This window comes from Pavona decussata, unplaced genomic scaffold (assembly GCF_977016875.1).
Source record: "Pavona decussata unplaced genomic scaffold, jaPavDecu1.1 SCAFFOLD_84, whole genome shotgun sequence".
Lineage (NCBI taxonomy): Eukaryota > Metazoa > Cnidaria > Anthozoa > Scleractinia > Agariciidae > Pavona > Pavona decussata.
In genome coordinates this window covers 911729-937558 of record NW_028145502.1, presented here as the reverse complement: position 1 = coordinate 937558, position 25830 = coordinate 911729, and the positions used below count along the sequence as shown (strand labels likewise).

General features: G+C 39.2%; 1 protein-coding gene across 5 annotated transcripts; it reads left to right on the top strand.

Annotated features, from left to right (window-relative positions):
- Window positions 1–150: 150 nt before the first annotated feature.
- Window positions 151–25157, top strand: LOC146475309 (gamma-aminobutyric acid type B receptor subunit 1-like). Of its 5 annotated transcripts, none has more exons than XM_085115698.1 (18): window positions 151–481; window positions 5618–5971; window positions 7378–7521; window positions 9611–9787; window positions 10432–10533; window positions 11173–11238; window positions 11699–11899; window positions 12328–12558; window positions 12981–13050; window positions 13168–13278; window positions 13819–13966; window positions 15184–15316; window positions 15890–16000; window positions 16270–16383; window positions 17249–17584; window positions 18635–18886; window positions 19494–19823; window positions 23106–25156. In XM_085115698.1, the coding sequence occupies exons 2-18, from the start codon at window positions 5654–5656 to the stop codon at window positions 23406–23408; spliced, it is 3147 nt and encodes a 1048-aa protein (XP_084971824.1). In that variant the 5' UTR covers window positions 151–481; window positions 5618–5653; the 3' UTR covers window positions 23409–25156. The 5 variants fall into 5 exon arrangements, with proteins under 5 accessions (XP_084971824.1, XP_084971827.1, XP_084971828.1 ...); XM_085115701.1 differs by lacking the exon at window positions 151–481 and adding an exon at window positions 1604–1711 and having other exon boundaries at window positions 23106–25157; XM_085115702.1 differs by lacking the exon at window positions 151–481 and adding an exon at window positions 3155–3260 and having other exon boundaries at window positions 23106–25157.
- Window positions 25158–25830: the final 673 nt, after the last annotated feature.

The following is a 25830-nucleotide window of genomic DNA, read 5'->3' as shown; positions in this document are numbered from 1 at the left end:
ATATCAATTGCCAAAATATAACTATGAAGAAGAGAGTAATTTTTGATAATTTATCAAAGTGAAGAAAGGCAAAGGACTCACTCAAAAGCTTTGTCATACCTTTGAAATATTAGGCCCCGGATGTGTTACTAGTCCCAATCCCCCCGCCGCAAGACCATTTACCACCGCTGAGTTCTCACTTGGTTTGAATTTACTCCAGAAGTTCTAAAACGCCAGCTTTTAAACCAACAGAGAGATTTTGAAAACCTGGAAGTTCTGTATGACATATACTTTCCTACACATCCTCTTGATGGCCTAGATTTTGCGTTGTGGCGGCGTTAAAGATGATTGTTTGTTGACGGAATACCACGCTCACTGATTCGGCGGACACCGGCCGGACAACAGAGAAGCCGGGCCGGTGAGGAGCGATGAGAACGGCTTTAAGACAAGAGTGGAAAGTCACTGAGCCCGAGGAAAACGAAAACCAATATTCCACAAACAGGTAAATACACTAACATTTTTTAGAAATGGAAATTTTTGTGATCTTTGTGGTTAAAATTATATATTTTAGATACGATCACAAACGCCCCACAGTTCGGTTGATAGAAATCGATTAGCGTAAATGATTGAAGGAAAGCAACAAACATTAAGCCGTGTAATCAAGCGGTTGATGGTGACTAAAATCACGGCAGGGCGCTCGAAAGCGTCGGCATATTCTATATAAAATCACGAAGAATAAAAATGACCACAAGTTGAATAGTGTCCACCTGACAGGAAACTGGGGGAAGATGCAAGCTGTCCCTTCACTACTCTCTCTGACTCTCTAGGCCAGAAACCAGATAAGGAACCAAATCAAATTATGACCAAACACAAAACTAGGCTGTTTAAACTACGAAAATTGTTGTTATGGCTCATTGTGTTGTAATAAAAACAAACCATGCGTTAAATAGCTTCATCAGAGATTCATGCAAGACAGTTTTATTACGGCGGCAAGAAGTGCAGGTCATGAAATTAAATTGGGGTCACGATGATGATAACCCATACAGCTGTTCAAAACACGCCACGATCGTAGTATAAAATAATATCATCGCATTTTCAGCGTTCTTCACCGAAAGATTTTGAAATCACGCTTTGTTTTGTGCAGCAATTATGGTTCTATTCTTTTGTCAAACAAATATTAAAATAGAAGCGAAAGATCTGCAAATGCAATTTGAAACAATAATTGAGCAGTTGTTTTCAAATACGTTACTGATATACACATCAAATTGCAAACCTCCCTGTCTGGATAGTAACGTCAGCTTTCGTGATTTTCAAAAGCAAGCACATATCATAATCTTGTTGTAAATGAATATCTCTCTGCAGCTGAAATTTACAAGTACAATTTTCTCTCTGCGTGACAGACCGGCTGCCGAAGCCATTCAAATGGAAATATTTTATTTATACGGGATCCTTAAAGTGACAATCTTGATCCCAAGTACGTTGACATCAGACGACAATTACTTTGACATCCTCAAAATTTAGTCCCTCGCCAGTTGAGTGCTATCTAGTTTACTCAGGTACTCGGACTTGCTCTATTTTTATTAAATGAAAAAAAGCAATTTTTTATTCCCTGGGGCATATGTATCTCGTTTGAATATATTTTGAATAGGGATTAAGGCACCCAACACGGAAACTCCACCATTTCTCATGGTGCTATTTCTAGATCATTGTAAGGGATAAATTTGTGGAGAAGGTAGGTTATTTTCCACGTTTCCTAGTATTATTTTGTACTTGTTATCACCGTTTGATGTTTTGGGTTTAAATTATAATTTCCTGTTTGGTTTTGCTAGGTCATTCGCTTTAAAAGCAAGGGTAGATTCGATTTAGTGAAAACGCTGGAGGCATTGGCCGTTTCCGAAAGTCGCACTTTGTTACTTTAGAGCGAAATTAAACTAGTTTGATATAATACCTTCCGAATCCTTTCTTAAATGCAAAGCGTCTTTCTGAACATAGGAGAATTTCAGCTGAATGTTTAATTTCCTCCACTATATACCAACTACATGATTCAAATTTGTTTTTCAGTATCAATAACGCAGAGGATGTCATTAAACTTTTCCGCGTTTGGGCAAAATGCAAGTAGAGTTCTTAAGGAACCAATCTTTAAGCGATGTCCATCAATTTAAAAAGAAATGAAACCAACATTTCCTCAGCACGGACCAAACTTGTTAGATCAACAAAGATGGCGATGCTATAGATCATAGGTTGTTTATGTGTGAAAAACGCGGGAGACAATGTCAAATCAAAGCAAATTCGCATGTATTTTTTGCCACTTGTGCAGAAGCTTTCGTCAGAGGCACCTAAACAACATACAACAATCTTTTTTTAAAACACCTCGTCCAAAAGACATATCTAAAACTTTTGTAGACTGAACCCCTTTAAGCAATTTGGGCGCCATTCCAATCAGGGTAAGTACTTATAAAGTTATGTTGATAGCTGCAATGATTCACCTATTGAATCTTTAATCCGCGCTTCACACATAAATGATATGTCATATTTCTGACTTTCACTTAAATTTATCTTTCACGAATATAGTCACGAATTCACAAAATGACCAGCTCCCAATTGGTTTGATAGCTCAGTTGGTAGACCACAGCAGGGGCCATGGGTTCGAATCCCGTTCAGTCAAATGTGACGTTTTTCAGGTTTGTTATCGTAACTTCTTGAACTCATAACTGCGATGGTTTTTCAGCTATTAAATTGATCTTTCATCCGCGGTTCATACATATATGGTATGTCATATATTTATCTTTCACGAGAGTACGAACGCACTAAATGACCAGCCCCCCGTTGGCTCGACAGCTGATTTGTTTGAGTACTACACTGGTTTCATAGCAGATTCGTAACTACTTGGTTGCCTAAATATATACATACAGCTATTAAATCTTTCATCTTAGCATACTTTCCATACTCATGATATGTCATATTTCATTTTCATTTATTCACCTTCCACGAGTAATTTACCAACATGCAAATCGACGAGCTCCCTGTTGGGTTGGTAGAGCACTGCACAGGTATCTTAGAGGTCATGGGATCGAATCCCGTTCAAATCTGAAGTTTTTGAGGTTTTCTCATTGCAACTGCTTTTCTTGCATTCAAAACTGCGTTGGTCTTTCATTTAATACATAGACACCAATTTCCGTTTCATTTGTTTTTCTTGGACTATTCAGCAATGACCCCTCCATCCTGTCTCAGTCGTCCAATTTTTCCCACAACAAAACAAAGCAAAAAAGTCGAACATCAAGGTATTTACATTTTTTCTAATCACAGTGTAAAAAATAAATGTATATTATCGAGTAAACTGTTACTCGTCAACTTCATTGAAAGGAAACTAACCAACTTGCTTTTGTCTACCCGCAATCATGTCGTGACCATCAATAGCTGTGTTTTTTCTTTTCCACGATCAAGAACGGGCGTACATAATATAAACGAATTGGCGGCGGTTTATAAAGTAAGCAAACTTCCCTGGTATAATGCTCTTGGCCGAAAGATTGTTCTCAAAATTTCGCAATTGTCGTATAGCTGCTGTTCTATTTTTTGGACAAACTTTCTTTCCCGGTTACTGCTCTCCGATATACCATGCAGCTGATGACTCAATATTCAATAGCGATTTAGCCAATCATATTTTGTTTAATCGCAGTACTGAGCATGCAAAGTGTATACTATTGAACACAGTCGGTATTTGGAAATAGTTTTGCATGCTTGATGATGTTTACAGCATTTCTGAATGTTGTATTTGATACACTGATTATACTAAGCTGAGCTGCGTTTATTCAAGGTCATTTGCGACAGCTGTCAGAAGCGAAGACGTTGCTAAGATGATTTTACGGACGCTGTCAAATATGTAAAAAAAAAAACTATTTTTAATCCAAACAAAGATTAATAAATATTCAGTCATAGAAATGTCTCGCTAAAGAAGACCACCGTTTCACAGCTTAACTTCACTGGCTCAGTAGCAACGAGAAGTGATTCAATTTCAGCGACAATGACCGATCCTACGGGTTATTACCGTTCGATACCTGGCCGACTTTGATCTGAGGAAAACGAAAACACAATGATTGATCGCTGATTTTCCCTTAGACTAACGCACGGTCTACTGAGTGCGAAGCATTTCAATTAGTGGCTTGGATAAAGGTATGAAAAAACTGTGGCTTTTTTCATTACTGTTTTTATCCTTTCTTGTCAAATCACTAAGCTAGTCGTTACTAGTGTAATTTTTGTCTAGAATCCTTCGATCGGGTTTTTAATCCAGGTTGTTAATTCATTAACAAAAACTGTAGCCATTATACTCGAAATCGATCTTCAGTTTGCTTAATGAAACGCGTCGTCATTATAAAGCAATATGCCAAAGTAAAATTACTAAATAATCACCTTGAAATTATATCAGTCACATGCAAAACCGAAAAACTAGATTATGAACTAACATTTTCTATCAAGGTTGCATAAAATGACTTCCATTTTGCCTATACATTTTTTTTAGTCTCGTCAAAATATAGGGTTTTAATGAATTGATACGTACAATAAAATAACCACAAAACGGCCAAGTCTATCCTCAGGCTATTCATTAGTTTTCGTCTGTTTATACTGCGGTTTTAAACAATTAATTTCTAGTTTAAGACAAGACATAACATTGATTATAATTTTAGCAATTCGATGAAAAACAGGAACACCTTGCTGTATGAAGCGTATTTAAAGCCGTTTTAATGACCAAAGGCTAAACATCCGCAGAAATTACGGTAGGTTTACAATATTTTTCAAAAAGGAAACGTCCTTCCTATTTCTACCCAACAGTCGAATTTTTAACCTGTTACAAAAACCCAAAATATTTCAAATACACCTTTTACATCGCGCTTGGCGTGCAAGGAAACTGAGCTGTAACTCAAGTATATAAAGTGGAGAAGAAGTTAAGGGTGACAGAATTCTGGGAGAAATGTTGCATGGGGAGGGGGGAGAAAAATAATAATTGTGGAACGACAACAAGTGAGAATTATGCATTAGTAAAGAACACACTGGTTGGGGAAGGAATTATGTATGGGGGAGGGGAGGGGAGGGGGCACTACGAGTAATGGAAACGGGAGGTAGAAGATTCAGGTCCCACTCCACCCCCAAGAACATTGGTTATATGTATCGTCCTAGTACTTAGTCCTTTTCGGTGAGCGAAGGCGTCCGGCAAGCGAGTCAAATGTTTATGAGTGAAGTGATCGACATGAAAACGCTGGTTTACTGAACAATATCCAATTACCATCCGAAATTTTTTTTCGGTACAAGTGGTATGTATTGCAAAATACATATGTTGAACAAGGAAGAAAGGGTGGCGACTGAATGCAACGAAGTAAAACTGTGTGAAGTTGCGAGCCGAGCCAGAAAATAATTTGTCAGATTTTATTTAATTTCTGTAGCGTTACTAACGACGGCCAGCCATCGCCTAAGGAAAAGGTAATGCTTTATTCTTGTTAGCACAACATAAACGCAGTGAACTGGCTGTATGAAACTTGGACGGGCGGGCAAACAATTGATATCCGCTGAAGCAAGCCAAAACAAGCCACAAAATTTACACATGAATGACACTAAAATAGGGTTTTGTTTTCCTATTATTTTGCAGGTTTTGATATGAACCTTAAACTCTGATGACAGAAGCATGCTTCCTTTCGATTTCTGGACAACCTTGTTAATCGTTTTGAACTTAAACGTCCGTCTTTCACTTACTCTCAACGAAACGGATACCAGATGGGGCGCTATCGGCGCAGAAGCTAGGTTCAATGCAACTCCAGAGGAAAAACCGACTGAGAACCCGCGAATAAAACACGAACTTTACATTGGTGGATTGTTCGATCTTAACACTCGTTATGGGGCAGGAGAACTCTATGCTGCAATGATGGCGGCTGAAGAAATTAACCAAGATTCTAGATATCTTCCTGATTATCAAATCGTTCTTTACCACCAAAGATCAACAGAGGTAAGAAAAGGTTTCATTTTGTTTTTCTCATTTGTCAGGAGAACAGGTGGAAGCTAGCTATTGAGATTTAAATTAATATAATCCGGTCTTTTTGTCTGTTGGAGTTTATTGAACGCGTTAAAACAAGTTGTCAAAAGCGCTGCCAACCAATGACAAGCAAGTTTGAGTTTTAAATATTTTAGCCGTTTTCTCTTTTATATTGCGAAACATAGTAATTTTACAAAAATTAAAATGAAGGGTTAGCATGCTTTAAAATATGCATGCTAAAAAGTTTAACACATTTGCAGTTTTAATTAAAATCTAGTTTGAATCCCAAACGAAAAATAAAGAAACTTAGATGATATAGATACAATAATAAACACTGATTAACCATCCTTGTATATTGTGTCTTGGGAATTTGTTTCGTTTACAAGATAATCAGAACATGGCCACATCTTGACAAATAACAAACCCTAAAGACATTGAAATGTAAAATTGATGATCCTGGTGTCTTTGTTCATTATATATGACCGACAGCATGTATCTAATAAAGAGTGGTAACACATTTAACTAAAAAAGGTTTGCTTTTTAAGCCATCAGTATGTTTTGACTACATATCTTTAAATAATAAATTAAAAGGTTTCAAATGGCTACAATTGTGTCTGACTCCACAACTGAGTCGAATAAAAAAAGTCTGTGGTTTTTCCGCCATTTTGAAAAGGGTGAGAAATGTAAAGTTTGTAAATTTGTTTTATTCAATAACCAGAGAATAAATTTTGGCTTAAATACGAAGGTTCAGTTTCAAAACATATTCTTACACATCATTCTTTGTCAGAAAAAAAAAATGCCTAATGGCGATCTGTAAATACTGTGGGTGGAGTTCCGCTCTAAAGCTCAAGATTTCGTCGTTTAAAATCCGATCCACGAGAAGTACGACATAAATCCACTGCATGTTTTCCATAAAAACTATTTCCCTGAAATTTTCACAGCCGATATCTTTAAAAATGTTTAAATAAACTAAATTTTTAAGAACGATTTCAGACGCAATGTTGTAGATATTTTATATCCTGTTTGCCCGATTCCCAGTATGGGGAAATTTCCTGAGAAATTTAGAATCGCGTTTACGGCAAACGTGAGATTACAGTCTAAGTTTTCTTGAAAAGATGAGTACATAGAATAGTGAAAATAATTCTGGCCTTTGATGCTAACGCAAAACTACTTAATACTCGAGAAACTGAAAACAGCGAACGGAAAATATAAGATAAACATGGTCACGTGGTCATTTCTGCCGTTGGCTTTAAATGTAATTCTTAATCTCTCTCTAATAAGATGAGAAACTTTCATGCGAATTGACAACCACCTGTATTTTGACCTTCGAACAAAAAACAATCTAGGCCCTCTAATCACTGTATCTTTTTTTTTTTCAGGGAGAGCTCAGTGTAGGCACCAGTGTTTTATACGACTATTTACACACGGAACCTAAAAAGTTGATGTTACTGGGACCTTTCGATAATGACTTGGCAAACACAGTGGCTGCTTATGCAGGAATGCCAGAGTTCGGCATTCTACAGGTTTGAAATTTTTTTTTATCTCTTAGTTTTAATCACATTTACTCCACATACTCAGAAATTAATGCACTAAAGAGGTTTGGTTTACTACGCTCTGACTGTGATTGGTTAACAGAATTCGTGCACTAAGAAACAATACCAAAACAATTCGTGACTTGCTCCCACGCCATTCCCGCGCTTGACGCCGGTTACGCGTGTTTGTTTCGAGTTCTTATTGGTCCGTTGCGCAGTTTTCGTCAGTTGTGATTAGCCAAAGTAATTTTTTGGCTTGGTTTTACGAGACTTAACTGAAAACCGCTCTATAAGATCAAATCTATCAGTTAATCAACGAGTACCTTTCCCGTTCTGTTTACGTGCTGTTCGCGGCCTCCTCTCATGTTTATAACTAACAACAGTTTACGTGTCAGGAGGCAAGAAAACTGAAATTTCGCGTTCCACGTCAACAAAACATGCCAGCACACGTGGTAGGTGTCGAAGGGTGGACTAGCCTCCCACGCAGACGTCCTTAGGGGTTCGTCACGCGTTCCTGCTCCACGAACGTCTGCTGAAACGAACGACCACTTCCGTTCGTCGACTGCGGACCAATCAGGAGCCGTTTCCCAACTTTGGGTAAACTCGTGTTTGATATTAAAAATATTACCCGGGACAGGATGGCGGACCTAAATGTGGTTTTTGGTCATGTGTGCCAAATGTTTGGTATAAGGGAGTTGAATGCATATCAAAGAGAAGTCATAGTTCAATTTGCACAGACGAAAACTGATGTGTTCGTAAACCTTCCAACTAGTTATGGGAAGTCACTTATTTATCAAGCTCTACCTTTTGTGTACAATTCAATTCTTGAAGCTGCTGGTCACTGATTGTTGTTGTGGTTTCGCCGCTTGTAAATCTTATGAAAGACCAGGTAGACAAACTGGCAAATCTTGGAATTCTTGCCGCTTCTCTCAGTGAAATCACTGAAGAAAATGCAAAGGGTGTTGTGGAAGGAAAATTTTCAATCGTATATGTACATCCGGAAGCGGGGTTGAAAAATATCTCCACGGGTGATGATTTCCATTGTTTCGCAGTTTGTGATTGGCTTTACTTGTCATATTGAGTCAATGCTGATTGGTCTGTTCAGACAAAGGCAACTTGCCGACGAACGGAAGTGGTTGTTCGTTTCAGCAGACGTTCGTGGGGCAGGAACGCGTGACGAACCCCTAAGGACGTCTGCATGGGAGGCTAAGGGTGGACCCGTTAGCGCAGAATGCAAGACAAGTGTCCTTTCAACCAGTGCTGTCTAGATTCATTTTCAGTCAGTTCTTCCACCAACTGAAGGAAAACGAAGCAGGCAGTCGCCCTCTTTCGCCGCGAAAAAATTCATGTTGCGACGTTTTGTAACTTAACGCGACGCCATGTTTGCAATGTTTACACTCGGTAGGTGTCTGACACTAGAGGCTCACAAGAAACTGTCGTCAGCTTTCACGGGTTTCTTTGAGCCGTTCGACAGCCTGCTTGAAAGTTGATAATGTGGATGATAGTTTTGACTATTGTCAACTATTTATCAAGTCGACGGCAGTATTCTATGGGCCACACTCTTATAGGGGGTTTGTAACCAATCGCTGGAGATCCAAAAAGACAACGGTATGGCGGCCATGTTGGATGACAAAACAAAAGGTTCTGTCATCCAAGATGGCTGCCACACCATTGTCTTTTGGATCTCTAGGGATTGGTTGCAAACCACCTTTTAGTATAAACCATAAAAATACTCAACACTCAAGTGGAACCACGACCCGCAGGCGAGTGGTTTCACTGCCAAGTTTTTAACATACAGTCGATTTGCTTTTTACAACAACATGGAAAAAGTACGAGCGGAATTGACTTTATTTTGTGTTGAAAAAGCGCACGTTACATCTGACGTCATGTTTATTGACTGTACTCTTATAGGCAATAGATTCGAGCCAATCAGCGTGCGGGAATTTTTCACTATTGTAAAACATCGATTATCATTCGCCGTTTGAACAGGGCTTTACAAAATAAATAATTTTACGCCTTTTTTCTAGTTTAGAGTACTCACCTCAAACATTCCTCATGTGACTCAACTTTGTTTCCACAGTTTTCTTATGCAGCAACTGATCTTGAACTGACCATCGAGCGAGACAGGTATCCTCTGTTCTTCAGAACTGTGCCCACAGAACTCGTATTCAATGAACCTCGTTTACGGTTTATTCAACACTTCGGGTGGAAGGATGAGATTGGCTTGATTTATGATGCATCGCCATACTACTCACAGGTGAGTTCTCTTATCCCTAAACGGGAAGAAATTAAATGGTTCTTACCAAAGCTGACCCATTTATTTTGAAAAACAAAAATAAACAACAACAACAAAAAAAAAAAAAACAACCATTGCACTTACTTCATCCGTGCTCATGGTGGTGTTACAGCAGGAAATTGATGATGATGATGATGATGATGATGATGTAGATGATAACGATGATAATGATGATTGATGATGATGATGATGATGATGATGATGATGATGATGATGATGATGATGATGATGATGATGATGGTGAACTGTATTACAGTGCAACGAACTCAACCGGGGCTCGTTTTTGATTGGCTTGCAAACTACCAAAGGGTTAAGCCAGACTCCTTTGTTGTAAATGTAACCTGTGATTGGCTGATCAATGTTGGGTGGCCCCGGTTGAGTTCGTTGCACTGTAAGGTGTCAATTTATTTAGTAATTTGCAGCTTTGAGTTACAAGTAGAAGAACCAATTAAAAACTGCAAGGGTAGTACTAAGAATAGACAGTAGGGCCGATTTAACCCTTTAAATCCTAATATCAACATGTATATGTATGCATAGTACATTGTTTTACTAAAAGGCTCCTTTGTGCAGTTATTTGTAAATAACATTAGCTGTTTTTTTTTTAGATAAGTAAAGAATTCGCCGAGAGCCTACAACGTAACGGTACCACAATTGTTGCAAACGAAGGATTCACACAAGATCCAGCAGTTGCAGTCAAGATCTTAAAGGTATCTTTCATTTCTGCCCACAAGGAACAATCCATCGTCCATGTGCACAGGTTTTGCCTTGACTAGGAAGAGGAGATATTTTGTAATCGATAATTGTTCCATTCGAGTTCCATGCCGTGCAAAGTGTAGTAGCGTAGAAACTGAAGCTAGCTGTCCATTAATTTTTTGGCAATACAACACAGGCCTATCCGAGGTGTTCACCGTGTCCATTCATTATTTTATAAATACAATACAGGCTTATCCTAGGCGCTGTTCACCGTGTCCGTACAAATATACCATTATGAGAACTGGATGTAGCTTACAATGGAGGCTTTTTGCGGGGGGGGGGGGGGGGGGTGGGGATTTCCCGTGTGAAAGCTACAGTCAACTCTCGCCTTGCGGACACCTCCCTATCACGGACACCCCGATAATATAAGGACAGGAACTAAATCTCTGGCAAAAAAATAAAAATTACAGGTGTTTGACTGAAATAAATTCCCGCTATTACGGACTCTCACTATTTAGGACACTAACTCGTGGTCCCGAGGGTGTCCACAATAAAGGGAGTTGACTGTAGTTCCAGTTCAATACCGCCGGAGAATACGAATACGGTCTATTGTCATTACAACCTGTTTGTCCGGTTTTCTTTGTCGTTTTCAGGGAAAAGGAGCTCACATCATAGTGGGCACATTTCACCACTCCAGAGCAAAAGATGTGTTCTGCCAGGTAACCGAGCCATATTTCTTACTACACTAGTGATATTAGCATAGGCACTTCATGTAACAATGTCCCTCTGGCTAAGACGAAGAGACTTATGAACACATTTATATATAGTAATTGTGATTAAATTTCTAGTTATATGTATAGTATACATTCTTCTTATATTTTTCTTACCTTTAATTAGATTTTGCTATTGTAACGATTAATCTAATTCAGCCTCTGGCTGCGATTTTGATCAGAATAAACTATCTATCTCTATCTCTATCTTTATCTCTAAGAGCCACAACTGTGACGTGTTATGTACTTCTTGTTTGTGTCTGTTTTTTGTCGATCGAGGAGGGACATGAATGCCACATGCACAAGCGTAACATTCCATCTGCCCATGCGTGTACAATTATGCTTATGTAGATACTTCAAAGTAATCCTTAAAGAAAAATTATTTTATACTTGCGCTCTTTATTTTCAGGCGTATCTTAATGGTATGTACGGTGAAAATTATGTTTGGATAGTAACCTCTATCCCGGATATCAACTCTACATCTGATTGGTGGGTTCCTGAGCCTTCCGATAACTTGGCATGCACGAGATCGCAGATGGAAGAAGCTTTAGACCATCACTTCACCTTTTGCTACAAAAATCAAATCAACGGAACCTTAGTCTCCGGAAAGGTATTGTTTGCTCCTTTTGTAGCACTTTGAGAATGATATGACACAGGTCAAACGTACAACAGCGAAAACACGGACTATTTACGATGTAGAATGTTTTGTTTCGCGTGGCAGCTTACGAAGTTTAAACAAATCTACCTTTCGTATAAAGCGCAGCGTGGTCATGCACCGCGCCTTAGTATATTTCTTTGGTGGGTTTTATATGTAATTTGTACGTAAATGAAATAATGAAATAATAACGCTGTGTTAGAAAATAAAGCCACGAAATTGGTGGACTGTAGACCCTTAGGTCTGCTACAAAAATGCTTTTGTGAGCAATAATAGTGACGAATTCGCCGCGACTGAAAGAGATGCATTAATATGACTAAAAAAATCTTTCACCAATCATAATGTATGTCTACCATTTGTTTTTTGTCTGTTCTTTCTTTTAGACTACTGATCAGTTCTTCGCCAACTATAGTGACGAAATACCAGCTGTGTTTCGTAGTGCGCGTGCGCCGTTTGCTTACGAGGCCATGTGGGCGATAGCTGTTACTCTTGAACGTGCGCGGCCAATACTCAGTGGGTGGGGCATGGGATTACATGACCTGGGGTATGGCAGGCCTATGGTCAGCCAATTGTTCAAGGAGGAAGCATTTGAAATGGAATTTAGCGGCCCTTCGGTAAGTGGGACACTTATCTTTGATACACTATCCTGAACATTTCCAACCCATTTTGGGTCTTTCTTGAAGAGTCAACTTCAAAGCATTAAGCAAAGCACTTTATGACGCTCCTACACAACCTTCAATGTAAAGCAATTCAAAACGTAACCTTGTATTAATTGTAAAAAAGAACTAGGCTGTGTTCTATTTGATTTCGTTGTTGATTTTATCAATATCGAGAAGTGACTCTATCAGAGATAGATACTATAGGTTTTGTCTCTGTAATATCCCAAACAGTTTGACTTCATACTATATTTAGAAGCGGTAAGCGGGTTATCAAACTCAGATATAGGTATGGTTACATATCCTAAGAATATTTTATCCAGTCCGTGAAACTGCATTTGTTGGCGATATTTACATCTTCTTTTTCTATAACATCTTAGGGCGAAGTTGCGTTTGACGAGAATGGGAACAGAAAATGTAAAGTTTTCATCCAGCAGTTTAGGAAATCGAGTAAGTTGCAAGTTACTTGACTTTCAAAAAACCCTTAAACTGAAACGCCTTGTTTAGTTAAATTGACTTCGTATTCTTGCAACCTCAGAAAGATTAATCAATTTTTTACTTCGTTAGTTGGTGCTCAAGAGGTCGGTGTGTACGACTACAATCCCCCCACCCTCACCCTGAAGGGACACTCCGAAGGTAACAGTACACCTTTGACATTGGAATATGTCCACTGGCCAGGTACGTCATATTATGTTCCTGAAATTCATTCTGCATTATTTCAGAATGGTGAAAGAGCCTGTTTAGAAGCTAGTTTGTCATAGCCGATGTGCAGACATCTCCTTGTTTCTTCCTGGATCGGAAAAGGAGAGGAGAGAGGCCTGAAGGAGAGAGTGGCCTGCCCAGAGTCTCACATTGCCATGTACCACCAAGACCGTGTCACTGTGGGCCAAACTTTTCAGGCAGTGTCAAATGCTAAGATAGTAACACGCAGTTCATGTATTTTTTTTCAATTCTCCTTACGTATGTAGTTGACAGTATAATGATATGTAAGGGGAAATTAGTTGTTGATCACTGGGATATGTTTATTTTCTCTACTCAGTCCGTTTGTCTCAATGGCCAGTTTAGTACAGTACGGTACGGTACGATACGGTACGGTATGGTAAGGCATGGCATGGCTGTGCATGTTATGGCACGGCATGGCATGGCATGGTATGGTATGGTATGGTATGGTATGGTATGGTATGGTATACTGATTTGCTGACCTTTGTTGATTCGCAGCCGGGCGGCCTTACCAAAGGAAAGCATCAACTGATTCTTGGCTGTACATTAGACTTCCTCTCTTCATCACGTGGTCGTTGCTCTCTGGGTTTCTTCTCGTCTGCTGTGTTCTCTGTTACGCTTTGCTGATAGTTTTCAGACGTCACAGGTACTCTATTATTTCCTGGATTACAAGAAAAACGAAAACAATGTTCTTAGCCAGGCTGGTCACCTTATTCAGTAGGGACTCAGGCGTGCTTTCATTTAGTCAAAATTTCCGGATAGAAATTCGGAAGTTTTCCGTGTCAAATGGAATGGCTTTTTTCCCTTCGTTCCCCACTTGAAATCTTATTACTGGAAGAAAAAAATTTACGTGATGGCACAAGAAGACAACAAAGTGGAAATATAAATTTTGTGCAAATGGAGCGTTCATTTCAGTCCTGACCGGTTGAAACGGAAAAAGTGGAGTACCTCCGAGGTCGTCCGTTTGTTCCAGGAGCATGCGCAGTTTCCGTTTAATCCACGCGAACACTTGTATTTCAACTGGTTGCACCAAACATTTTGGCTAAATGGAAGGCGCCTCAGGGCTTCGTTTAAATGGAAGTCTAAAGGCCGATTTAGACGGTACGACTTTTTGTTACCACTGTCGCATGCGATTTTTAGAGCGCACGCTGCCCACGTCAGGCACAACTCTCGTCAACATTGCAACATGTTTTTAAATCCTACATTTTTTGACGTACATGTTATTAGACGAAACAATTCTTGTCGTAGGCCTGTCGTAAGCTTGTCGCATGCGACAAAGTCGTACGGTGTAAATCGCCCTTTAGGGTTCGAGGCGTAAACGTTTCAGCTAGCCTGAATTAAAAAAAATAAATAAATAAAATAAGGTGCGTGTGGGACTGGAGCTCTTTCCCGACCCCTCCCTAGTTCCGTCACATTTTTGGTAAAATAGTTCGAGAGGCTTTATTTCCCGTACGAATAGTTCAGAAAATACAATCCACCCTATGGAAAAAGATGGCGGCGGTACATTTTACCACAATACCTTGCGAACCCCCCAGTAACACGGCCAAAAAACACATGAAAAGCCACATTTTTTGCGAAATTCGTCCCTGTGCTAACATTGTGTATGCTAGGTTTGAAGTTTTTAGAACTTTCCTGTGAGTTTTTATCAGCGTTTTAGGGATTTCGTACGCTAAGAATTGTGGGTAAATATATTTGTCGTGATCTTTTTCGATACGATGGATTTAGAATTGCCAGACGTTGTTTATGGAGCTCTTTACTACCTAGTTTAAAAGGGTTTTAGGAAACTGTGTCAGTTCTAAACGGAATTGGAAAATAACTGGTCCTATCGAGTAAGCCTAATTACTTATTTTTCCTCTTTTAAAGGGTCATCTATCACTCTGGTTTTTACCTCACTCAGATGCTTATTATGGGCTGCATGCTCAGCTTATTCTCTGTTGTGTTGTTTGGACTTGATGGTGCTCTGGTCTCCTTTGAGGCACTGCAGTGGGTTTGTAAGGTATCAACGTACATTCCATTTTTTAAACTTCCAGAGATTGCTGAAACGAAAAATAAAAAAAAAATAAAATAAAAAACAATAGCGTCTCAATGTTGTGTAGTCAAATGATTCCAAGCTGTCGGACATTGTGGATGTTAGCGCCACTATCCTTATTACTAGTTCTCTAGTCATGATCAATATGTGACGAGAACCTGGGACCAATTATCCGTGTGTCCATCGTATGCGATGTTTGACGATTTTTATTTACTTCTTATTTTACATAAATTATTTTCGATTCCCTTTTTCACTTTGTAGTAGTCATAAATTATGCAGGATCCCTATTGATACCAGTCTAATGCTGAAAGGGTCACCCTGCTTAAATAAAGATCACTTGACTCGATTTGAAAGGGATAGCCACTTTAGAGATGATCTGCGAAAAAATATCTTCGTAACAGCAATAACGACTTTATGTATTATATATTGTCATCGTTTCCCTCATTTTAAAAAAGCCATCCGCGCGACATGTCTCGAGATTAGTTCTGTAAAACGTTTTCTATCCTTTAGACTCATGCGTGGTATCTATTTCTTTTCCAGGCCCGCTCCTGGTTTCTGAGCCTGGGGTATACATTGTGCTTGGGCAGCGTGCTTCCTAGAGTTCTATTTGCTTATAGAGTTGTGTCCTGGAGGCCAAGAACAATTAAAAAGGTGCGCATGCGCGTTTATTTGTACCTTTGTGATGTACGGTCAGTAAACTACAACTGGATTGATATTTTTCATTGTCTCTTCCCTTTCCTTCCCTTCTCTGCTTTCTCTTCCCTAACTCTTCTCTTCTCTTCTCTTCGCCTTCTCTCCTTCTCGTTCTTCTATTACCATCTCTTCCTTCTTCTCTAGTTTCCTTCATGTTTGCTTTAATGACAAATCCCGTTATAATTCGGATTGACCACAGCTTTAACTAGTTTCTCTCCCCAATTCAGATTCCCTGGACATGGATGCATATAATGGCTGTTGTTATTCTTGTAAGTGACATCATTTTGTTGGTCACTTGGCAACTTATTTTTGAGCCTCGAGCTGTAAAAGTTCTGCGAGAGGTAAGTGTAACTATATGCTGGGTTCAGTTATTCAAATGATAACACAACTCTAAGATTTGAGCGGATTTTAATTGACGGTGGTAAAACTTAATTTAAATCGAGGGTGGTAATTGAGAGTGCTGAGCGGGAGGTCGTGCGTTTTAACCCCGGCCAGACCACACTCAGGGTCTTTAAATAACTGAGGAAAAGATGCTGCCTTTGCCTTCACATCTGCAAATGGTTAGACCTTCATGTCACTCGGATGACCAGGTAGAAATGGCGGTCCTGTCTCCAATTTGAGGACGTAAGAGAACCACCGAGGATGTAATGAACCCTGACTGTGATCACGCTCACTAAGTAAGGGACCTGAACACCGTCTGCCTAGTTTACTACCCTTCTGTGGGCCTTCTCGTTATGTATTAAAGCACAACAGGCGCTTTATTCCTACACATAAGACAACCCGTCTTACGAATAGCTTCATGATACGATCCTGTATCGATAATGCATATTTGTAGACTTTTAGTATTTTTCGATCGATTGTACATTTTAATTAATTATACATTTCGTATTTTAGACTCTTATCTATTCTGATACTCGCATATCTAGTTTTGTATCTATGTAAACACGCAATTCAGCTTTTGGGCGGCCAAGTATTTTATCAATAAACTATCTATCTGTTAGCATGTGGTCGGATTGGCGTGAATCTCCGAAAGACGTTTGAGTGAAGCTGAGACCGTAACCCTGCATATGAGCCAGAAGTTAGTGCGGTGTGTCGACGCGGGATATAAACTATTCACTCTATACTCGATGAAGGTTTTGGCATTATCCACTTCCAAAGAGTGTTATCCAGTAAATAATCGTCAAATATTATCTATTTCTGTTGCAGGTTTCCAAGCCTCGTCCCTATGAAGAACGCCCACTCCTCGTTGAACAATGTGTTTCTAACAACGAGGAGGGGGCCCTGGCGCTACTGCTTGTACCAAAAGGAATTCTCCTATTGATTGGCGCCTTAGCAGCCTGGCCTGCACGTCGGTTATGTTTACCGTTGTGTAATAACACACGAAATTGTGCTCTCTGTCTGGGAATAGCAGCGGTCATGTGCGTTATTGAGGCTCCAATCATAATGCGCGTGCGTCAGTATCCAAATCCCTTTTACGGTGTGACTGGATTGCTCATCATGGCGCTCTCGGCGGCACTGCTCATCATTGGAGTCCTTCCCCAGGTGAGCCCACCAAGCTTGCAGGAAATAGGGCAGCTATAGATCTTATACAAAAATGGTTGACATTTTAATATTCTTTTTTCTGCATTCAAATTAGCCCAACAAGCCTCGCTCAAGATAAATATTCTTTTGATTTTTTAACACAAGGACGAGATTAGTATAGGGCTTATTTGAATATAAACAAACGAATATTAAACTTAAGCCACTTCGCATAGGGTCGATAGGGTGACTGAGGAAAGAGAACAACAAATTGTCTTTGTGTGACCAATGTGGCAACCGATTATTGACGCATTTTTAACACGATACTCAGCTTCAATGAAAATAACGACAGAAGATAAGAAACGACCAGTAAGGCTTTGTGCGTGTATAATCAGTAGCCACTCTAATCATCATCATCATCATCATCATCAGCCAACTGCACTGCATTTCACCACAATTTGCACCACTGTTCACTGTCATCACCTCAAAGCAACAAGAGTCATATAGTTGCGTTACCGGAGGCCCTTAAAATAATAATAATAATAATAATAATAATAATAATACAGTTACCTTTGACAAGACAAGATATGTCCTCGATGGAACTTACAACTTGTGAACGTTTGCCACCAGTTTTCCAAGTCGCTCATTCGACAAGCGTTTACACTATTTTGTTTGTTTGTATTTTCCTCTTTGAAATTTAGTGAATGTCCAAGGTCAGTTTGAAAGATGGAAACGAGTGTTAACTGAAAAGAATTATCGCCTTGCTCACGGCCCAGTTGTTCAAAGCCCGATTAAGCTAATCCTGGATTAACGGCCGGGAACTTTGATTCGAGTTTAATTGCTACTTGATAAAGATTCTTCCAAAAGATTTTTGCCCCTCAGTTTTTACTTAGACTTGTCTTTACCTTTAGCTCGAAATTAGCCTTTAAAGCCATTTTAACGAGCGACCTGAAAGCCTCGATTAACTTCTAATCGTGGATTAGCGTTAATCGACTTTCAAACAAACCGGCCAAGGAGTCTCCAGTAAGTTCTAACCCAATTTTTATAAGTCGACTTTCGTTTCTCTCTTCATAGCTAAAACGCGCGTACAAATGCAAAAAGAAGGCCCTAAAAGCAGCTCGAGAATGTAACGACACAGACACAACACATGAAAACAACTGCAGCCGATGTGAATGTAACGTGTGCGAAGATCCAAAGAAGTTTCGTCCCCAGTTGGCCGCGTGTTCATCGCCTCACTCCTGTGCTCCTGTGCCTCAAGACTGGGATTACATGGTCAGTGGTGTACCGAACAGAACAATGGAGGGCGAGCCACGCATTGTGACAGAGGTACTGTAGTTATGCATTGCTTGAACTTCCATGCATTTAAAAGGATACCTCCTTATTAAAGACAATCGTTGTCTTACCAAGTGAGTCGAGCCTCTGTTATGAGATTAGTTTCTTCTGAAATCGAGTCCGCAGTACCCTGTGTAGCAAGCGTTACCGCGGGATTTTCTTCGTTGTTCGCTTTTTGACCGCCCGAAAGTTTGGACGAGACGCTCCCGTCCCAAATTTCCGAAGGTCAAGAAAACAAAACACGCACAAGACATCACGAAAAACGCTCTTTACGCATCCTGAGTCCGAAGTCTTTCATGTTCCCAGGAGTCTTCCTGACAACGCTTCTGTACTGCCTACAATTGCACAGGCATGGATTTTGTTGAGAAAGCGGCGTTGTACCTGGAACCCGCGGGATTCGGGAAGGAAAAATATTGTCAGGCCAGGATTGCGCACTGAACTGTAATGTACTAAGGTTGAAGAGACATTGCTTCGCGTGAAGCTAAAAAGGTTCTGTTAGCGGGGTGTCCGCCTATCATACGAATTCTTATCTCTGTCCAGTGAAGGTACAGAGGCTTGACTTTTGTATTTATAACTAAGATTTCCCTTTTCTTTGAAACAGAGAGTCTACGTGGATCCACCGGTCATCCCTACTACAGCGGCCCACACTCAAACAGTGAAAGTCATATATAACACAGCTGAGGTCCAAACAGTCATTGTACGGACGCAGAGTGCCTGCATGCTCACAGAACCGGAACCGGAAATAGAACAGGCGGAAGTCATGATGCAAACGGAAGAGGAAGAACCGACGCCTGTAGCGGATGTAAACACACAAACTATAAATGCGAAATTAAGCGAGAAATATGCGCAGACAGCGAGAACGACATTGATTGACAGTCAAGCCCAGACAGTTAAGCTGAAGATGAGTCATTCACAAGTTCAAACAGACGATGTAAGTGCAGTTTGATTTACCTTATTATAGGAAATTAACAAAGCACTTTATTAACGTGATTTTACAAAATTCGCGTTTATTTAATGTATCTTAATTAATGTCGATGTAAATTTAATGCACGCTTTTTTACAACATTATTATTTTAAAGCACCTTTATTTCATTACAAAACCTCATTAGTTCATGACTCCTCTACTGGCTCTTCAGAGTCACTTTCTTTTGAATTGATAGGGTCTAGTTAGGTTTCAAAACCAAATTTTCGGCTTTAAAAAAAACGTAGAAACATCCGTGCACTTGTCTTGGAAGGTTTTATTGACGGAAGCCAAAACGCAGTTTTGGCATTCAGAAATGTAAAGTGCGAGTTTGCAGAATTATGAAAATCGCAGTAAATAAAGCAAGATGCTTATCGAAAAATTCGCGTTAATTTAAGGTGGCCGAACACAGTTTGCGCGCGCTTGATCGCTTCATTCTTTAATGATGATAGTAAGCGCGCGCTAGGGTTGTGGTAAGCAAAATATGGCGTCGATAAAGTGATCCCTTAATTTTATATCAAATTGATCACAAAGTTAAGTTTTGCGCTTAAAATAATCCAGTGTATCGTTTGTGACCCTTTTTCTTTCATCACCGACCAAAGAAAGCGATTTCACGAAGAGCTAAGCCTTTTTGCACGCTTTTAATCTTTGCTGTGAAAACCCATTTAAAAGCCACGCATGCGCATTTGACCAAAAAATTGTGACTGGTTGTGTTAATGGAAATGAACTGTTTTCTCAGGAACCGCTCGTTAGAATTTCGTGAAATTTAGCAATATAGTAGTTCTCTAAGAGCCTAACTCGCATGCAAACAAAAATCCAAATCTGACAGAGGGTATCTTCACAAAACATTAAAGTGCAAAACGGATATTTACAGAAGATCCCTCTGTTAAAGTTACATGAAAGCAGTGTCATTATGTCAGTATTTTGTGAGTTTTTCTAGAGACAAAAAATGGAAAAAATCTAACGAGTGCATTTTCTAAAAACAGGCAGTCTCAGACTGCATGTGTCTACTGCAGTTATGGTATAGAAATGTGATATAAAAGAATTGAAGAAAAGGGAAATAAGACTGAAATGAAAACGAAGAGGGAGGAGTGGAAATAGGATAGAGAGAAAAAAAATGGTTGTAAAAATGTTGCACAGAATACTGGTGAGATTGAGATTAAGCTGGTATCGTTTACCACAAACATTTTGTAAGAAGAGAACTGTAACTTTATTCTAACATAAACAATATATTATAAAATCTTACAACGTGAACCACAACTTTGTACTGAAAGCAATGCAGCAAAGTTCTAAACATAAAGTACTGAAAGCAAAGTTCTAACCTGAAACGTAGGCATAAAATGCAACAGAAACTATTAATTAATCTATACTGAACAAATGAATGGCAAGTAGCATCCTTTAACCCTTTGACTCCTGTCGTGTTTCCATAGTTTTCGCATAAATTAACTTTTTCCTAGAGTGGTTTAAAATGCGCAGTAGATAAATAAATATTGTTGGCTTTCAAAATTAACTGCATATTAAACTGGAATGATTAAACAAAGTGTTTTCTGACGTAAAATGATATCGTTACTATTAATCATTTGCCGAAAAACACACTTGAACGCAAAAATATCTAAAATTCACGGCATGTTGATGAAGACCATTGGCATATCAAATTTCAACCCGCTTATGCAAATTGTCCTTGTCGCTTCTCAAACGCATATATGAATTGGCAAAGACACAAAAGTCAACAAAAAGTTTTTCCAACAAAATATTTTATTGAAATAAACGATGCATTTGCTATTAGAGGCCAAAACTTTCAGTTTTTTTTTGCGTGCGTGCAAACACGCATGTAAAATTTGAAGACACTCCGTGTTTGTTCAAAGCGATCACTCGCAGTAAATTCGGGCACGTTTGCGATGAAAATTACAGAAGTTACAGAATTCTGGTTCAAATCATCACTTAAACTATTTGTAAAAAGCAAATCAACATCGGAAAACATCATTTACCGTATTGTCGCCATTGTCCTGATCCGGAAATACAATCGCTTAGATCTCGGTCAGTCGAGGATTAGCGTCGGCTTTCGATAGGATTCCATTTGGGATTCCTGTGGCATTTACGCTCTTACACTCTTTCACTCAACCCGATGACATAGTGTCTACGCTTCTCTAGAAGCCGTAGACACAAAAATAAAGGAAAACTATTGTTTGTAGACGGTCAATAGCTCGCTGCGTTGCCATGGCAACGGGACCTAGCTCAACAACAAGTTTCAAAATTCATTTCTTTTTAGTTGATCTTGCACCGCACCAATTTCGGGCACCCAGAAGAACGTAGTTTCCAAATAACGCTTACTAACACCTGTATACTTTAAAACTGTGTTCGGCCACCTTAATGCATGTAAACCTAACTTTTGAAAAATTCGCGTTAATTTAGTGTAACGTAAATTTTCTTCGCGTTGTCAACGTGCATTGTTAATTTCCTATAATAAGGTAACACTAATTTCTCCTAATAACATCAGTATGTTTTCAATTAGTGAGGTGAGGGGAATTATAAAAAGCATGAAAACTAAACCTATTCTCAAAACGGATCACCAAATTCTCACAGCTAATGTCTATAACAAATACTTCTTAATAAATCTGGAGAATTGATGTTTCAAGCTTTGAACTGAAGTGGTTATGGTGATAGTAGTCACATGACATTTGAAACCAAATTCAGGTCTGGCTTTTGAGCTTTTGGTTAGTCATTTATCAAGATAAAGAAAATTCCCTGACTTTTCACAGACCATCCAAGACAAATCCTTTGGCAATAAAGTCAGAGATGAAGTGACAGAAATCAATTCCTTTGAAAATATTATTTAGCACGACATTACCTTTGCTAACAACAAAACTCTAAAGCAAACCTTCTGGCAACAAAAACTTAAATAACATTTCCTGACTTAACGGTAGAATTGAGGCTAGATTTCCCTCACTTGATGCAAAATTCCCTGAGTCTTACCCAACGTTGAAAAAAATGTTTTCCCTGATTTGGTTTGAGTCACACCCTTCGGCGCTAGAAAGTTCGGGCTTCTGCTGAGGGGCGACCTGCACCATTTGTAACGTCTTACATGGTTGGTCGAGAGAACAAAAGAACGAACAACAGAACAATGCTCCCAACCCTAAAAACACAATGCAGCTGCAGGTTATCAGGGTCCAGTGAAAATAGAGCTTTTGAAGGGTGCAGGTCTACTGCCTGGTGATTCTTATTTTTTTGCTTTCATTTTTCATTCGTTCACAGCCTCCTCCTGACATTTTTAGCGAAGAATCAGACACTGCCAGTGTAACTAGCAGTATAACATCGAGCCCCAAACCAGAGAGAAAAGCAAGAAAGAAAAAACTCTACGACATCAAACCCAGGATAGACACAAACCTAACCCAAAAGCGCAAAGAACTGGTGCAGAAATCGTCAAGTGTTGCCACGCCTCGCCTTAGGGTAGCAACGCCGGTTCCATACAACTCACGAAATGAAGATTATTCACCTTTGACCCCGAGATCACGTGACCCATCACCGACCCCATCACCCCGCAGCGCCCACAGATGAACATACATCCCTGCACATCTAGAGGTCAGATCCGAAGTAATGGTGTGGTTCATGATTTTTGAGCCAGTGAAAGAAAAGCTGTAGTGTTAAGTGAAAGCTGATGAACATTACTTTCCGACTGCTCTAACTTTGCGCTTTTGAATGAAATCCTAAAGTATGACCATTCAAATGAAAGCTACTGAGCAGTACTTTCCGGTGGTGCTGTTTATTATGCTGTACAAGATGGTTCTAATTTATGAGTTGGTGGGTGATATCCCGAAGCGGGACTGCTTATACGAAAGCTACTGTTTGTTATGCTGTACAAGGCGCCTCTATCTTTTGGCACAGTGGAAGAAACTTTATTGGAGCTTTTCAAGTGGAAGTTAATAAGCAATACTTTCTTCTGATGTCGTTTAATTCTGTACAAGGTGGTTCTAACGTTCAAGTCCAAACTTGCTACAGGGCTATGAACCACTGTCCGCCCATGCTGTTTATTATGACACAGAAGATGGCTTCATTTTCTAAGTCTATGGATGGAATCTAAAGTGTGACCGTTCACAAAGATAAAGGCTTCAGAACAGTGGTTGCACGCATAACTCTTTCCTTTCCCAAGTGAAAAAAATTACAGGTGGTAAATCAGTATAGGATAAGCCAAGTTGATATAGAGCGGTTTAAGCCGAGCTTAACAGCCATACCAAGATAACGAACGCCGCCGGTGGAATCGAGGAATAATGCTTGGATAGAAACAAATTGACTTCTCGGAAACACATTGTAGATCTTTGTAGCTTGCGTCAAGAAAGCGATAGTGAACTTCCACGTGGAAGGGGTAGATACAAACCAGACAAAATGTTCTCAACAAGCTGCCCTGCTTACAGCCAACAGAGCTTCCGTCAGTTTCCTAGTTTAGTTATTAACTATTGTTTTTGACATTTACGGCCAGCAAGAGATGAATACATTAATCTACACCAACGTGTTATGAAGATCCAGAAGAAAATCACTGAATGCATGAAACAAAATAACAAAATGCATTGATATAAAACGCTAGTAAACTATTATTACATTTATTACTAAACATTAACATGTAGAATGTTCTAAGAAACATTTACTGCAGCTATATTTCGCGGTATTTGAACAATTTTCGTCATTGTGTAAAAGGCGTCCATGGATATTTATAAGGTTGTCTATTGCTATTTAAAAACGGATATGTTTACACAGATATTTAAAGTCCATTCGTAACCATCAAAACAACCGCCTCAAAACGGGGATACGCTGCCCTGATCAGAAGAGGGTTTCAAAGGGAGACTCGTAGACGATGAAAAACGATCGAAAATGGAAATTTTCGAAAACGACAACGCAACAACCCCATTCAACATCCAAACATCACCACCCGTTTCTGCCTTGAGTTCACATCACTACGTGATAGAGGTATCATTCAATCAACGTTTTTTTTAATATAACGAATCAAAACACAAACAGGTGCATAGAAAATGTAGACATTTGCACAGTCTAATTCAGTTTTTCCTTCTTCCCTTTTTTTCAACTCGCAAAAAAGCAAACATTTCATGTCGAGAAAAGCTGTCTTGTCGCCATAAATAAGTTTTTATGTCGTAATTTAATACAGAACTATAGGCAAGTTTTTATTTTCAAGAATAAGTTATGTAGCAAGTTATGTCAAGTTATTTACAGAATTAAAACAACTGATGCTTTGCTTCGAATAAACCAACCAATCCAAAAGATGTAGCTCAAATGACTTCTCAATTTCCTTTTTTTACCTCCTCCTTCCCTTCCCCCCCCCCCCCTCCCCCTCCTCCGTTTCAAATTTCTTACCCTTTCACTTAAGGACAGTGCCTTCGTAGTACAGAAGTATTTTTGTGAAGTTTATGACTATGTGGGAAAAGCAGATCTTAGCTAGGGCTCTTGGAATCCATGATCATCTTCATCTTCCATGATCAGGCTTCATCCGAAGACTGAGAGTGATTTCTTAACTTCCTGCATAGTTATTTATTTTGTTTTTTTTTCTTCTTCTTTTTCATCACTTACTCATTTATTTTACTTACCTTTGTTTGCTGATTTGCATGTACGCTCGCTAAGATTAAGTTTAATACAGAAATCCTTTTGTTAAGTAAGAGATCAGGTGTGTAAACACTTTTTAACCACATGGGTTTTCGTTTTCACACCTCCACATTCCTTTCTCCCTAATTCCTGTTCTTTGTGTTTAATTAATATGTGGAAATAAAGCCACTTGAAAGAAAATTAGAGGTAACCGTGCATTTTTCAGAGATAATCAAGCAACAATAATTCTACCAAGCTTTAAAATATAGAACAATGTATGACATTTTCTGTACAAATTGAAGCTCAATTATCTCTCAACAATACATGGTTGAGCTAGAAAATACCATACACTGTTCTATATTTAAAGCTTTCCTGCTGAAAAATGCGTGGT